Source organism: Eurytemora carolleeae, unplaced genomic scaffold (assembly GCF_000591075.1).
Source record: "Eurytemora carolleeae unplaced genomic scaffold, Eaff_2.0 scaffold142, whole genome shotgun sequence".
Lineage (NCBI taxonomy): Eukaryota > Metazoa > Arthropoda > Copepoda > Calanoida > Temoridae > Eurytemora > Eurytemora carolleeae.
Window position 1 is genome coordinate 170116 of NW_019396132.1, and position 16010 is coordinate 186125.

Consider the following 16010-nt stretch of genomic DNA (forward strand, 5'->3'; position numbering starts at 1 on the left):
CCCCCCCACCCTCCTCTCAAACCTCTTCCAGATTAGAAATCCTATACAGAGAGTAAGGTCTAGCCATATTTTCAACAGTTAACCCCCCTCCTCTCAAACCTCTTCCAGATTAGAAATCCTATACAGAGATTAAGGTTTAGCCATATTTTCAACAGTTACCCCCCCACCTCTCAAACCTCTTCCAGATTAGAAATCCTGTACAGAGAGTAAGGTTTAGCCATATTTTCAACAAGGGAAATTTAGCGTCATAATACATATTGTCAGGATTTAGTTAAAATGAAGATAATTTTAATTAATTCAGAAAATTGGGAGAGGAGTTTATTTTTAATATAAGGGGAGGTTGATTTTTAGACTGGCTGAAAACGGGTACTTCAAAAAATGTTAACACAAATATTTTTGTTAAAAAGATTTGTGTTCATTAGGTCTAATTTGATATGATTTAGGTATACTGCCTGTTCTTGGGCCTAATCAGCTCCACTGGTTAGATACTCAGGTTTGTAGATAATTGAATCCATACAGATTCATAGTACATAGATACTTGAATCCATACAGATTTATAGTTCATAGATACTTGAATCCATACATATTCATAGTTCATAGATACTTGAATCCATACAGATTCATATAACATAGATACTTGAATCCATACAGATTCATAGTACACAGATACTTCAATCCATACAGATTCATAGTAAAAAAATACTTGAATCCTACTTGAATCCATACAGATTCATAGTCGATAGATACTTGAATCCATACAGATTCATAGTACATAGATACTTGAATCCATACAGATTCATAGTACACAGATACTTCAATCCATACAAATTCATAGTAAAAAAATACTTGAATCCATACAGATTCATAGTACATAGATACTTAAATCCAAACAGATTCAAAGTACATAGCTACTTGAATCCATACAGATTCATAGTTTACAGATATATAATCCATATAGATTCATAGTTCATAAATACTTTAATCCCCAGTAAATAGGTATTCATAGTTCATAGATATTTGACATTAACCCCAAAAATCAATTTTATCCCTTAAAGCTAACAAATTTTCCTTAATTGTTTTCTTTCTTCTTTTCTTCTTATTTTTATTGATTTACAATCTTTACTGTATATACTGTAAATAATATTAATTATATACAAAAAGAAATCTATAGAATTACAACACAGCCATACCCTTTAAAGCTTTAAATGTTTAGGTTCCTGGATCTAATCCAGGCCTTCATTACAAATGTCCTCCTGGCTGCTCAGGAAAATAGTTGTTCAGAAAAAATCTCAAGTTCTAAATTTTAATGAACTTTTTGGAAATGGAAATGTTTTAATTATACTAATAACCTTCTTACTGAGCAGTGCTTAGGATCCATATTATTTTTATGTGGATCCGGATCCGGATCCTGGATCTGCACTGAAAAAAATGGATTCGGATCCGGATCCAGGTCATCTTTAGGAATTTTTTTAATAAAGCCGAATTTTCAAATTTGTTACACTAAAACTTGATGAACCATTCAGAAGTCAGGAAATTTTTATAATCTCTCTTTTTTCAATAGTTCAGATTTGGGTTTTGAGAGTATAAAAGGTTTTTTGCAGTTTTTTGTAGATATTTTGCCCTTGGGTTTGGATCTTTTGATCCGGATCCGGATCCTAAGCACTGCTACTGGGGCACATTTCGTTGTTTGAAAACAAAATAGTAAAGAATTATATTCCTGAAATCTGAACAAAGATTGGTCTAGACCCCCTTCAGATTGTCCCCCCTCACCTTATTTATAAAATATTTGGTCTACTTGACCCATTCTCTCTTGCAGCTGCCTCTAGAGTCAGGTATACAATATTATTACAGGGTGTTCAAATAAACATGAGATTTAACATTGAGTTTTTCCATACGTATGGATTTTGAAGACACTCCAGAAATAGTCTTTAAATGTCTTGATAATTGTCGTAACAAATCTATACATTATTTTTACTTAAGAATAGTATTTATTGAGATATTGTTCTTTGCATGGGTTTCAAGTTTCAACTTTCATTAACATTCATATGCGTTGAGATAATTTGTTTTGTTGTGCTTTCATCCTAGGGAAGGTAGGAAAAGAAGTCCAATTGCTTCCCCCCCCCCCCTTCCATTCCTCACGTTCTCACAAACGCTCTCAATTTTTATCCCCACAAAGTCTTTAATTATATTTCATATAATTATTATTTCCAAAAATCCGTAAAATTGGACGCCATATTATCCAAAATCTTTTATAACTGACTGGTAACCACATTTTTTTAAGTTGGGTGTGGCACCACTATTCTGTGGCTCCAAGTTTGTGGAAGAATCTCTGCTCCCAAGCTCCCTGGAAACTATCAAGAAAAGGGAGCAACACTCAAATACAACGCTTCGGGTAAACTGGTTTGTCTTCTAAAGGGAATGTTTACTAATCAGAACAAATACATTATACAACAATTTTCGAAATCAAGAACACTTGGATCACTCAAAGATGTTCTTGGACATGCATTATCACACTTCTTTATGTTTAACCCTTTCGCTCTGAGGGAAAGACGGGAAGCCATTTTTGGCTTTTTAAGCATAGTAATGAAACTTTACTACTTTTCTAGAACCTATTGTAGACTTTAAAAATATATTTTTTAATGTATTATTTTTTTAATCATATTAGAGGCAGGATTTTTCCTATTTCTATTTTTAAGAAGCTCTCGGCTTTCTAGTGCCAAGCCAAAAATGGTCTCTTGGTGCAAAAGGGTTAACACACTTGTTTTTGAACAGATGAGCAATCCCTTTATTTTGCTAATCAATCACGAATAACTGATGGAATCAATAATTCGTGATATTTTTGAAGTCATTAAATTTTTCTCCTATCTTTCAAATCTCGATTAGTACTTTGTATAATGTATTTTCATCTCAAAAGAAAACATTCTACGAATCAGGTTTAATAAATATAGAAGTGGATGATTTTTCCGCTATTTCCGAGGAGAAATTTTTGATAAATAAAAAATTACCACTTAGTTTTTTCTGTAATCTGTTTCTGAAAACAATCTTAAAAAATATATCATAATATGAGAACTTTACTTTTTTTCAAAATGTCCATTCTTTCCTAACAAGCAAATCAAAAGCATTATTTTTGATATTTATTTAAATTTATTATTCAGTAATCAACTAATTAAAAGGTCATACGTTTTAAATTTATCAAAAAAATTTGACGGGCGGATACAGGGGGGCCGCAGGACCTTTGCACCCCCTTGAGATTTCAGAATAGCTTCTCAATAGCACTTAAGAGAAAGAAAACCTAGTGCAAAACAGAAAAAAATATCTATCTTAAAAAATATTTGTCTGTGCCGCGTCTTTTGGTTCCTAAATCTGGATTTTTTTGTTCAGAAATAACTCTAGCACTCCCCTCACTTAAATCCTGTATCCACCCCCTGATTTTTGTTAAGGGTTTCAAAGGAAGAGTCTCGAACCGCTTAATACCGTCTATTAATTCGTTTTGCTTCATCTTCAGCATATTTTTACGACTTTTACTTTGAATTCAGTCACCGATATTTTGATTCTTTTAAATCATTTATCATAAATTTGAATCTATAAATTCTAAATCCTAAATCTGAACTTATTTATACAGTGGTGAACCTGACTGGAGATGTATATTTGTTGAACGATATAAACTAAGAAGATCCTGGCTAGCCGGTCAGTGTCACGTCAGAACATTCCAGGTATAGAGGTCAGATATCTGGTTTAGAGTTCAGTTATTTGGTGTCACGTTAGAACATTCCAGGTATGGAGGTCAGATATCTGGTTTAGAGGTCAGTTATTTGGTGTCACGTCAGAACATTCCAGGTATAGAGGTCAGATATCTGGTTTAGAGTTCAGTTATTTGAAGTCAAGTCAGAACATTCCAGGTATAGAGGTCAGATTCAAGGGGTAGAGGTCAGATTCAAGGTGTTGAGGTCATATATCTGGTGTAGAGGTCAAATATCTGGATATAGGAGGTCAGATTAAAGGTATGGCGTTCAGAAATAACGTATAAAGTTCAGATTCAATGTATATAGTTTAGATTTAAGGTATGGGGGTCATATTAAAAATTGAAGGTCGTATTAAAGGTTATAGGTCAGATTTGCGCAAGGTATAGAGGTACGATTTAAGGTATAGAGATCTGGTGTAAAGTATAGAGGTCACTTTTTTCAAGGTCATTTCCAGCTATGGTAAAGGACACAGGACGGATTCTTTATTTAATGCAATTGTATTTGACACTTCCATTTTAGAGTGCATCCGAACAAGCTCGCATCACTTTCTGAAAACCTGTCATTTTATTTCTCGTTTTTTATAATCTCTCTTTTTTCAATAGTTCAGATTTGGGTTTTGAGAGTATAAAAGGTTTTTTGCAGTTTTTTGTAGATATTTTGCCCTTGGGTTAAATATAAATGAATAAAAAATATTATAAATACATTAATAAGTAAATAAATAACCACCAACCAGGCAAACATTACCTTGTGGAAATCAGAGCAAAGTCCTTATAAAAACCTACCCTAATGGTGGATATTAAGGTAAAAAGCGGTACAGAAAAACAATAAAGAAGCTTTCAAGGATATTTATAATTTCAGTACAATACAATTCACCACAGTAAGGCTTTGATCATAAAAATGTTTAACTTTAAATGATGTATTGGGGAAATTATTAATGACAATTTCGTTTTAGTCTTAACTTTAATTCAACCTAAGTCGGAAAGTTACGATTGACTAAATATCATCGTTCTTATTGGCCGAAATAATCCTGAGAATATTGGTTCTTTGACGATTTAAGTTTTAAAAGTGTACAGACTTTTATGTCTCTTTCGGACTTTAACTGGACATGAGTGTGATATTCTGCTTAGAAAGTGTTAAATTCTGATAATTTCTCCATTGTTCTGATTCTGAAGCAAAAAATGCGCAAGTCAGTTTTGCGTAGAGATTCCAAATGAAGATCATCCCTTAAACAGATTTTAAAAACAAAAGCATGCAAAACGTTTAAGGATACTGTGTAAATCGTAAATGCCATTTTATAAATAGAGGGGCAGTTGAAATTTCGTTAACAGTCCCTTGAAACATTTATTTTCCAACATGAAGAATTATTCTACTGTACGAGGAAATAATATGTTTCATAACTTCAAGGATTAGAAATAGTTTACAACTATTTCATTTTCCCGGGGGGTTAATTGTGTGTTTGTGTGGAGTGTGAGTTTTTGTAAATATATTTATGGCTTCACTATGCTTAACTTTTGTCCATACTAACTTGTTGGGAAGGACCTGTGGGACTTCTCACTATAGTTTTCGTCATTCGCTTTGTATTTTCTTTTTCTAGATATTTGCCAGTTGTTTTGAAGGAATTGGTTGTCTGTTGGAAATAATAAATTTCCAGCTGTCAGAAACATAGAAGGAGAATTATTATTATTTTGCGAGATGTAACTCAAGTTTATCTGTTTAAGATAGATCCTACATTTCTAGTGTTTCCTAGACTACACGAGTAATAATATGATATGTAAAATATAAGTTAAATATGAATTATTTAGATATCTATGTTTTTGTTTCTTTAAACTGTTAGTTTTCATTTGCGGTTTTTCTAAAGTAACTTACTCATTTCTTGTTTTATCTTGTTTAAATCTGTCATTGCCGTCTTTGCTTGGAGGTTAACAGTTACGCTTGCAGTCCCATTAACTAAACTGAATTGAATTGAGTATAGAAGAATTAAACAGATATTACCTGAACAGAGTTGAACAGAGTTGAACAGAATTAACAGAAATTACCTAAATGGGACCTGATTTAAATGATATGAATAGAGTTTAACAGAGTTGAACAGAGTTGAACAGAGTTGAACAGAGTTGAGCAGAGTTGAGCAGAGTTGAGCAGAGTTGAGCAGAGTTGAGCAGAGTTGAGCAGAGTTGAGCAGAGTTGAGCAGAGTTGAGCAGAGTTGAGCAGAGTTGAACAGAGTTGAACAGAGTTGAACAGAGTTGAACAGAGTTGAACAGAGTTGAACAGAGTTGAACTGAAATGAACCGAAATGAACCGAATTTAACACAGTTTAATAGAGTAGAACTGAAAAACTAACTTGGACGTAAGGTAGACGATATAGAAGGATCTGGACTGAATCTAACCGAAATGGATCAAATTAGACGGAATTTTCATCTAGGTCTGGAATACCAAGACGAACTCTCCGTGGTCTGTGATGACCCTGACCGGTCACTCAGGGGAGGTCAGGTGTCTTCATCTTCAGGAAAATAAGGTTTGGAAAACAATATTTTTAGATTTTTGATTTTCTATTCGAACTCGTTTATTTTTCTCGAATTTCCATGAAGATAATGGAAACTGAAATCATCATTAAATTTTATTTAAATTGATTTTCTTCAGAAAAAATCTTCAAAGAAAATTAATATATGGATTTATCAGGCATATTTCTATATTTCGATTTTTATTTTCAGCTGGTCAGTGGCTCAACAGATCTTACAATAAAGGAAATCATCCGTCCTTCTAGATCTTTACACCCATTAAATCTCACAAATTATTAAACCCATCTTTGAACACAGACCACTTCTTTTAATTAAAATTAATCTAAATACTTAGATTTAGAACTATCCTCCCTCCCTGGACGTAATTTAATTAATTTTAGGGAGTGCTGAATTGCCTACGCTAATTTAAATTCTAATCAACGATTCAATTTTATCCTAATAACTTTTAATCAATGGTTCAAATTTGAACCGCGCGGCAGTTGGTAGTTCAGTCACGTAGCTCAAATTCATCAAATTCGGTCCCCTGTTATAGTAATATTGTATGTACAATACACAGCAAACTGTACAGATGAAAATGATATTTTAAGCAAACAACATTTCTTCCTGCATTGAAACAAAACTCCTACTCGTCCAGTGAACAAAAGGATAACTATACAAAGTTGTAATATCTGTGTGTCTGTCTGTTTGTTTTTCAAATCATAACTCAGGAACCCCTTGACTGATTTGCCTCAAATTTGGGAAGTCACGGAAATGTTCTTAGTTTAATTGTGAGATTCTTAGATAAGTGGGTCGACTTTAACAGGGAAAAATAGCTAAAATCGTAATTTGCGACGACAAGGAGCGTGTAAACGGTGGGAATAACTATGACTTTCCTGGTCCACGTCGGGTTCCCAAGCTAGTTAAATATAAAACTTAACATTATGTACAGATTTTCTTGAAATTTGAAAAATTATAACTTAAATTGTCGGGCGCGGTAAATTATAAGTTTTACTCCACATTCTCCTTAATTTGCCATCCTTTCCACTTTGACTTATTTAATTTATTACTTTATTCTGAGCTAGGGTTTAGATTGATGGATTGGTTAGGTTTGGGATCTTGATACTCATCAGGACTGGAGTAGTATAGCCTGCAGGGTCACCATGGTCGGACACACTGATACAGTCAGGTCAACTGTTTACTTTAGATATTCTGTCAACTGTATCATCATCATCTTCATCATACCAACTCTATCATCTGAATCATATTCTCTTTCATCATCATCTGTATTTTCTTCTGTGTCTTCATCTGTATTATCATCATCATCATTTGTAGCGTCTTCTGTAATATCTTCTGCATTATTAATCATTATCTTCTGTGTCATCATCATCTGTACCCTCATAATCTGTATTTTGTATCATTATCAATATTCATTTAGTCTTGTATTTATTTATATTATAATTAGGTGTGTTCAGATGGATTTAAAAAAGAATTTAGTCATCTCTGGTTCTTATGACACCACTCTTAAGGTTAGTTTTGTAAATTTTAGTCTTATTTTCTAAAGCTAGATAAAGTTCTGTTCTAAATAAATATATTTCTACTCTAATTGATCGACCAAAGGTTTTCCAATGTTTATCCTTGTTTACTCTTCTGTTTTGTACTTTGAGTGGAACATTCCTTTGAATTTTGTGAAATGGATTACAGATTACAGAACTACAGACTACAGAACTACAGACTACAGAACTACAGACTACAGAACTACAGACTACAGACTACAGACTACAGAACTACAGACTAGAGAACGCCAAAATTTCTGCATTCTTAATTTTTGCCATTCCCTTTTTAAAGAAACTAAAAACTTTTTTGTCATCTTTATATCTTTGCAATCTTATGTTGTTGACATTTAATATATAAAAATCGTCCATATCAAATGATTGCAAAGATTTAGGGACTAGAAAACTAGAGTTTGAGGTTGGTAATCAATATTTAGTTGAATTTTGCCACCCCAGTAATAATAATAACAATAATAATAATGATAATAATGAATTTATATTTATTTAGTAAAAAAATAATGTTTTTACAATGAAGGTGAGGACTTAAAGGTCTGAGACCGTGATGAATTTAGCCCTGGAACATTTTAAATTTTAACAAATATATTATATAGTAATGCAATAACGTTTAAATTTTTAGTAACATTCATTTCTGAACATAAGGATTTTTTTCTCACTTTTTTGGGGGTTAGAAAGATAGGTATCAGAAAATAATTGCTAATAACATCTATATTTCTTATTTGATTACCCTAGGTCTGGAACCTGCAATCAGGAGTATGTCTGAACACCCTCAGAGGGCATAGTGGACCCGTCCTAGCCATACAGGCACAGAGGACCCAGAACCAGGGTCCCTGGACCAACTCTGGGTCTACAGAGGGTCCAGGGTCCGGAACACGACTTATTTCCGGCTCCGCAGATAAAACAGTCAGGGTAAGAAAAAACTCTTTTTTTATGAAACATAACTTTTCTGAAATCGTTAATCCAAGAGGACCTACAGAGTCGCTGTCCGATTCACAACGTTATCATGGATTTTTTGTCTGGAAAAGGATTTTGATGTTAATTTCCTTCATTTTTCCACAATACAAATCCGGAAGTCACATGTTGAAGTAAATTCAATTTGCAGAAAAACGGGGATAACTCAATCATATTTGCTCCACTAGCATCTAATTCGACCGAATATGTCGACCTCGTGGACTTAAAAATTTTCTTTACCATGGCTGCTAATATGATTAAGGGGGTCAGAATCTGATTTCAAAAAAATGGGAACAGACTTCGGGGTCCAAAAAATGCTTGAAATTTAAAAATCGCCAAAAGTTGGCAAAATATGGTTTTAATCATAAATGGTTGTTTAATGTTTATACGACCCCTCAAAAAATGTTTAAAAACCGTGAAGTCTTGAAAAACTCATGTTATTATTGATTTATCGGATAATCTAAGTTTGAATAGAGAACACATTACATGCATAGAGAATAGAATATATAGAGAGGAATTAAAAGAATCTCTCGGTATGAATTTTTTCAGTCCCTTTCAGCCTGAAAGGGAGTTCAAAGTGTACAAATCATGTAAATGTTCACAAATTATGTGTAGTACACATCATCCAGACAGAACAAACACTTGGCCGAGAGAATATCAGAAATATACGACGACGACATTTAAACATTGATTTTCTTTATTATTCCTGCGAGGTGGGGAAACCATTTTTTTAAGAGCCACTTTAAAGAAAATAAAAATAATTGATTCAGAGAATATAAATAAATAACAAATATTTTAGAACGAAATTTAGTTATAGTTTATAAATCATAACAATTTAAATGCCCTTAGATTTTTGAACTGACGAGTTCCTATATTATATATATTAGATAATATGAAAACAAAAAAGGCCAAATATACACATTGAGTAGTTTTTGTTGTACTGAAGATTTTTAATATCACAATTTCCTTACCAATCATCATTGAAACATTACATAAATTATAGATTTTATTGATTCTAATAAATAAAAAATAATAATTTTATCTTACAGTTTGTATCCAATAACTGTCAATACGGTTGAACCGATTGGACCCAACTTTTGTGTGGGACCTCACATGGCCCTAGGGAAGGTTTATGAATGAACAAAATTTAAAAAAATTGCCTCCATCAAAATTCGATTTTCATTAAATTTTTTAAAATTTTGAAAATCCACGAAACTTTTTGTTTAAATCCGCGAACTTTTTTTGTTTTGTTTTACAATGTACACAAAGAGAACATGTTCACAATTAAAAAAGAAGATGGGCGCGAAGCGCCCTAAAAGCCTATTATATATATTAGTCACAAAGAATAACAAGAAACTAATTGCATGTTAAATGTACATAGTACAACTATACTGATGGTAAAAGTAAACAAAACAGAATTTTGTAAACATTTACGTTATAAAATGACACAAATTTATATTGCAAGGGGTACTACTGTATCTTAATTTACAAATATGTATCCTCTTTGCTTCACTGGACTTATGGAATGTCGTCTTCTAAATATATTCGAGCCGAGTACATTAATGAAATGAAATGAAAGATAGATCGTGGAAGACCCCCAACATGGGACCCCCAGACCGACTCCGAGAAGGGGACTCAGTCAGGTGCTGAATCCCCGACCGATTCAATCTGGCACCCTAATCTCATTCCCCCTACTCCAAGGAAATTTAATTAAGGCAGGTACAAACCAGACGCTGTCTAGCCATACATCCTGATGGCGAAAGTGTACCCTGCAATCAAAAGTGAGGCGAGAAGCAGTAGCTACCTGGAAGTTAAAAGGGTGTCGTGATACTCTGCCAACGCTCAATGATGTTGTGGATGTGACTAGCTCGTATACGCAGCTCTGGTACTCCCGCATTATCCTCCATTAGATACTTCCTTAGTGTGGTTTTAGACCCTAATGAGTTAACTAGACATTCCGGGATATTAAATTGGTTGCGTTCATAACTAACACTCAAGCATTCGATTATGACATGGTGTTCGGTTAGTTTACACAACACTCCTTTTTTAAGACAATAAGGGCAATGCGAGAATAGTTTTCCCATTGGGTTTGGTCTTCTGTTACCCAAACCAACATCACCTACTCGGACCCTATTGAAAGTGCGCATCTCTACACTGTCATCTACATGACCCTGGAGTTTGAACCACTGGCGTGGTTGTGGCATACAGGCCAAGGAAGATAACTCTCGTTTCTGTGAGAGAATATTATTGACTGCTACACCCTTCAAGCTACTCTTCAGCAGCCTCTTGGGGCCAGCTAACCGCTGACCCCCCACCGCTTCTTTCAGAGCTTCCACCTGCCTAGCCCATGAATCTAACGGTGACCTCATTACTGAATCAAACACAGCTTTGAGGATTTTGTCGTTTTTCTTGTTCATGATATTCCAAACAAACATCCCTGTGCATAGCATAACCCTGTCTTTCATTGGCATTAGCCCAGCATCAAGAGCCCCTGCAATTCTAGCCGAGGATTTTGGAAGTTGCAGAATGAACCTAGAAATCATGTGTTGTATTCTGTCTAGGTTCTCTAATACTCCCTTCGAGAGTACCATTGACTCTGCACAGTATAGTATTGCTGGAATGGCACATCTTTCCCACAGAGCGTGAGCCACTACTGCTCTGTCTAAACCATTCCTGGATAGCCCTATCACTGCGTTTGCATATTTTTGAGCTATTGCTACCATCTTACCCTCTCGGCCTTTGATGAGGTTTCTTCCTTAGACTTGGATTTCAATACCTAGATATTTACCAACCAATACGGCCTCAACGCATGGATTGTCATCTGTCACTTTCCAGGAAGTACCTGATGGTCCTGATGTTAACATAACCGTTTTCTCAACAGCCAGTTTCATGTCCATTCCTAGGCAAAACCTATTCACTGACCTTAACATGCTTTCCATGCCTCTGCGTTTAGTCCTGGAGATCAACACTAGATCATCTGCAAAGAAAAGAGCTGAGAGTATTACTCCATCAAAATTGACTCCTTCCTTCATGGAATGTAATACTGTTCCTAGTCCAGACACATTCAAAGCAAACAGCAATGGTGAAAGTACACACCCTTGTTTAACACGTCTTCTCTATTCACTGAATCTTACGCCTTTGCGATATCGCAAAATGCGATTGAAATTGTGTGGCCTTTGCTCTTAGCCTTATGTATCGCAGCTAACAGCATGAATACACAATCCGAAGTGGAACGGCCCGATCTAAAGCCATACTGGATATTACCATAATATCCTTTTGACTCGCATATCTTATCCATTCTCCCATGCAGAACCTTTGTGATAACACTAAGCATCACACACGAAACAGTGAGTGGGCGCTTTTGTGTCACAAGAAGCAAAGGCTGTTTCTTGTCTATCAGAGTCATCTTACCCACTGAAAGTGCCTCTGGGACTTGCCCTTCTCTCAATATTTGATTGACTAGGTCTGTCATTAGGGCTACGAGTAGAGGACCAGCATATCTCAGCATTGAGACGGAGTTTCAGTTTATTTATGATTCCTGCAATCTCCTGTTCAGAGACCTTTGAACACACCTTAGTTTCATGCTGATTGGGATTGGTAGATTCTTTTATCCATTCCTTCCATCCCATTTTGTCCTTGGTGGTCAGTTCTTTAATCAACTGCTCACCCCTATGGGAGAAAATATGTGACCGTTTACCTGAGAAAATTTTTTCCAATTCCTCAAGTACTATCCTTTCGATCCTAGCCTTATCAGTAGCTTACCGTCCTTCTGTGTCAGCTACTGCAGTGAGAGAACCTGCCTTTCTTTCCACTCGTCTAACCAAGCTCCAGAATTGTTTAGCTGTTAGTCTATGGTGAATGGCCAACCTAATCTTCTTCGTTTACGCTGTTTAGCTAGCATACAAGAAAGCGCTACTCTTAATGATTTGGCTTGTACTTTCATTTTATCAAGTTTTTCAAACTTTTTGTCTTCGTATGGACCAATAAACATTCCGGACAATCTTTCCTTGTTGAGTCTCTTCACCCCCGCTTCAACCTGTTTGCATTTATCTAACAGAGCTCTCACAGATTTGTTAGTTCGGCCGCCTGGTTTCCTTAGTGTAATCTGACTACAGGCTTTTTTAAAAGCATTCAACAAAGCTTTCTGTAAGATTAAACACTTTTCCTGCGTGGATAGACTATCCCAGTTATCTAGATTTATTTCGGTTTCAAACACAGTCTTGAAACTATCTGCTGACGAGACAACTGGACCTCTGATAAACTCTTCTTTATCAAGATTGACATCATGATTCTGCAAATTCCTTGGTATTCTCACCCTAAAGAACAGTGCAGCATGATCACTTCCACCCAAAACATCATTGTATTCATCAATCTCAAGCTTGTCTACCAGTTGATCAGCATTGTTTTCAAGCACCAAGTCTGTGTGAGAAGATACATTATGTTCCCTATAATATTCATTTCAATTTCGAATTTTTTAAACTGTTAAATAAACTTTATAATGAATTAGGTGAATAAAAACATCATTTGATTTATGTAGTTATTACGGAAAATCATCGTTTGTAAAGTGGAAGGCATAAAGTCTATGTGAAATGATCATTGGTCAATTATGAAACCAGCGTATTTCATAATTTGGCTTTCTTTTAACAATAATTTTAGATTTTCTATAAAATGATATTCCAGGGCCCAAAAGGTTATATAGCATAAATATGTGAAGTACACCTGCAGTATGGAAACAGTACAACAAAATGGCCGTTTTACACTTTTTTCTAGTAAATTCCTCTCTATATATTCTATTCTCTATGATTACATGTCACAGAGCACTATGCGATCATAATCATTGTGAGAGTAAAAATGTATATGGGAAGGGATATATATATTTTAAATAAAGTAATAAGGAAATTTCTACAAAAGGAGAAGTTAAAAAGATAATCGTATAAAAGAAAGATTTGTATTTAGACCAAATTATATATTAGGAAGACGTATGTATAAAATGCATCAGAGATAAGAATTTGAAGATAAAAGGATAAGAATAGAATAAAAAAATGTAAACAAGTTATGAATAGGGATCAGGGATTAAGGGAAAGAAATAGTGAAAGGTAGAAACAAGAAAAAGAGTCAAAAAACATCGAGATAAAAGAAAAAAAATGAAAGACATAAACAAGAAGGTGTAAAAAGGATAAAGAGATAAAAGAAAAATAGAAATGAGTTGACTAGTGAGTAAAATTTATGATAATATTTAAAGAGACATCTATATCGTAAGAATTATTATTAAAATAACGATAGAGATAAAGTATTGTTAAATACATTTATGTTTTTTCATGGTCATATGTATATTTTAATCTCAGTTATGTCTTCCCTCTCTCTTTAAATACTTTTACTATTAATTGTTGTTAATCTGATTCCAAAACTTTATATGATCACGCGACGCCGCGCGCAGTAACATTTTCCGGAGAATCATGATCAATTGATAGAAAATGATAAGACTGCAAGGTTAAATATTTAACTTGTCAATTTCAATGAGTTCAATATTTAAGCTTTAGCTTAAACTTAAGGTTTAGTTGAAGTCACGAGCGGCATTTAAGCTGAAATTTGACATTTAATTCTTAACTTTTCATTGTTTAGTTTTGGACTTTGGTCTCCTGTAATCTTTTTCTAATATTTTTATTTTCTGAACCAACAACTTCTTTTTTGAAATCTCTAAATTCACCTTTATTTTCTTCTTAATTCTTTTTTTATTTCCTTCCATAGAAATGTTTATCTTTAATTTCTACTTTTAATTGTCCACTATTATTTTTCTTTCCTTTATTTTTGTTATATTTGTTTATAACTATTTATATCATTGGCTATAAAGCAATCTATTTTCAACTAATATTAAAATAAAAATGTTAAAATAAAAATTCTGATCACGGAATAGATATTTATTTTATATATCGTCAATAACTCTTTCAGCATAAGACTTGCACAAAAAACAGAATTTTAAGACCCTAAATATTTTAGCATGATTTGGGGCATTCCAGAACTTGTGTGTTAAAATTTATGCTAAATCGGATTCTGACTCCCTTAACCAATATACAAGTCATGGCAAAGAAAATATTAGGCACACAAAGTCGATTTGAAGTACAGTGGCTCTTTAAATACACTGTCACTTGAAATTACTTCGTCACACTTCCTTTAAATATGTCAAAAATCATCCAATAGTCCAAAAATTCAAAAATCAGATATATTATTTTTATTTTCTCTAATTAGTAATTATTAAAATGAAAAGCTAGGTTTATTTTTAAATAATCACATTTGTAAACGCTTGGCATAACTTTTACTAAATCTTATTGACATGAAACTGTGTTATTGCAACCTAAAAATCTAATTGACATGAAACTGTGTTATTGCAACCTAAAAATCTAATTGACATGAAACTGTATTCTTGAAACCTAAAAATCTTATTGACATGAAACTGTGTTATTGCAACCTAAAAATCTAATTGACATGAAACTGTGTTCTTGAAACCTAAAAATCTTATTGACATGATTATTGCAACCTAAAAATGTACCTTAAATTCATTACAGCTAATATGGTTTCATATGAATTTCTTTCTACAGTAAAATCTGGTAGAATTAATTTAGTAATAGTTCCGATCTATTACGAATATTATAAGGTGTTAAAAGAATATATTTCATTAATCTCTGACGACTAACCCTTCAAGTTTCTTTGTGTTGCATTCTTTTCTCTTCACTAAAAGGGTTTCAATTGTGTTCTTCATATTTTTATTGGTTTTCTCAAGAATATCACAAATATTTGCAGAGTTGCAAAAATGTTCTACATTTTCTTAAGATCAATATGAAATATGTATTGCAAAATTTTTTAGAAATTTATCCTTCCTAAACTTTGTTTTTGAGAGTTACCCAAGAATTTCCATTCATCATGAGTTTTCATTTATAATTTTTAAGTTTTCAACTAAAGGGAATGTTTACTGATTTCATGTTACCCTTTATTAAGAGAGGTACATTTAATTGTCCATTTTACCTAGAAACCTTAACTGGGAAGTAGAATTCTCGTCTTTGCGGTATAAACGGCAATACAAGTTTTTCTTCAGAGAGGATAAAGATATCTCCATCAATTTTGATAAAACAAAAGTTTAAATAGTACAATTGTAAAATGCAACTCTCGGTAATTGTCTAGTATACGATTTTTGGACCCCCCCCCCCCCCTCCTATCAATTTTGTACATGAGTAAATTAGTATTTATTTATTATTAT

General features: G+C 33.6%; 1 protein-coding gene across 1 annotated transcript in view; it reads left to right on the forward strand.

Moving 5' to 3' along the window:
* LOC111695892 (F-box/WD repeat-containing protein 7) overlaps positions 1 to 16010 on the forward strand; it is a 32879-nt gene that overhangs the window by 7519 nt on the left and 9350 nt on the right. Inside the window, exons 7-16 of the mRNA XM_023465359.1 lie at positions 444 to 493; positions 1214 to 1265; positions 1745 to 1832; positions 2282 to 2392; positions 3623 to 3713; positions 6164 to 6256; positions 6453 to 6485; positions 7346 to 7425; positions 7702 to 7765; positions 8540 to 8716. Coding sequence (XP_023321127.1) covers positions 444 to 493; positions 1214 to 1265; positions 1745 to 1832; positions 2282 to 2392; positions 3623 to 3713; positions 6164 to 6256; positions 6453 to 6485; positions 7346 to 7425; positions 7702 to 7765; positions 8540 to 8716 — 839 coding nt within the window. The remainder of the gene's footprint in view (positions 1 to 443; positions 494 to 1213; positions 1266 to 1744; positions 1833 to 2281; positions 2393 to 3622; positions 3714 to 6163; positions 6257 to 6452; positions 6486 to 7345; positions 7426 to 7701; positions 7766 to 8539; positions 8717 to 16010) is intronic.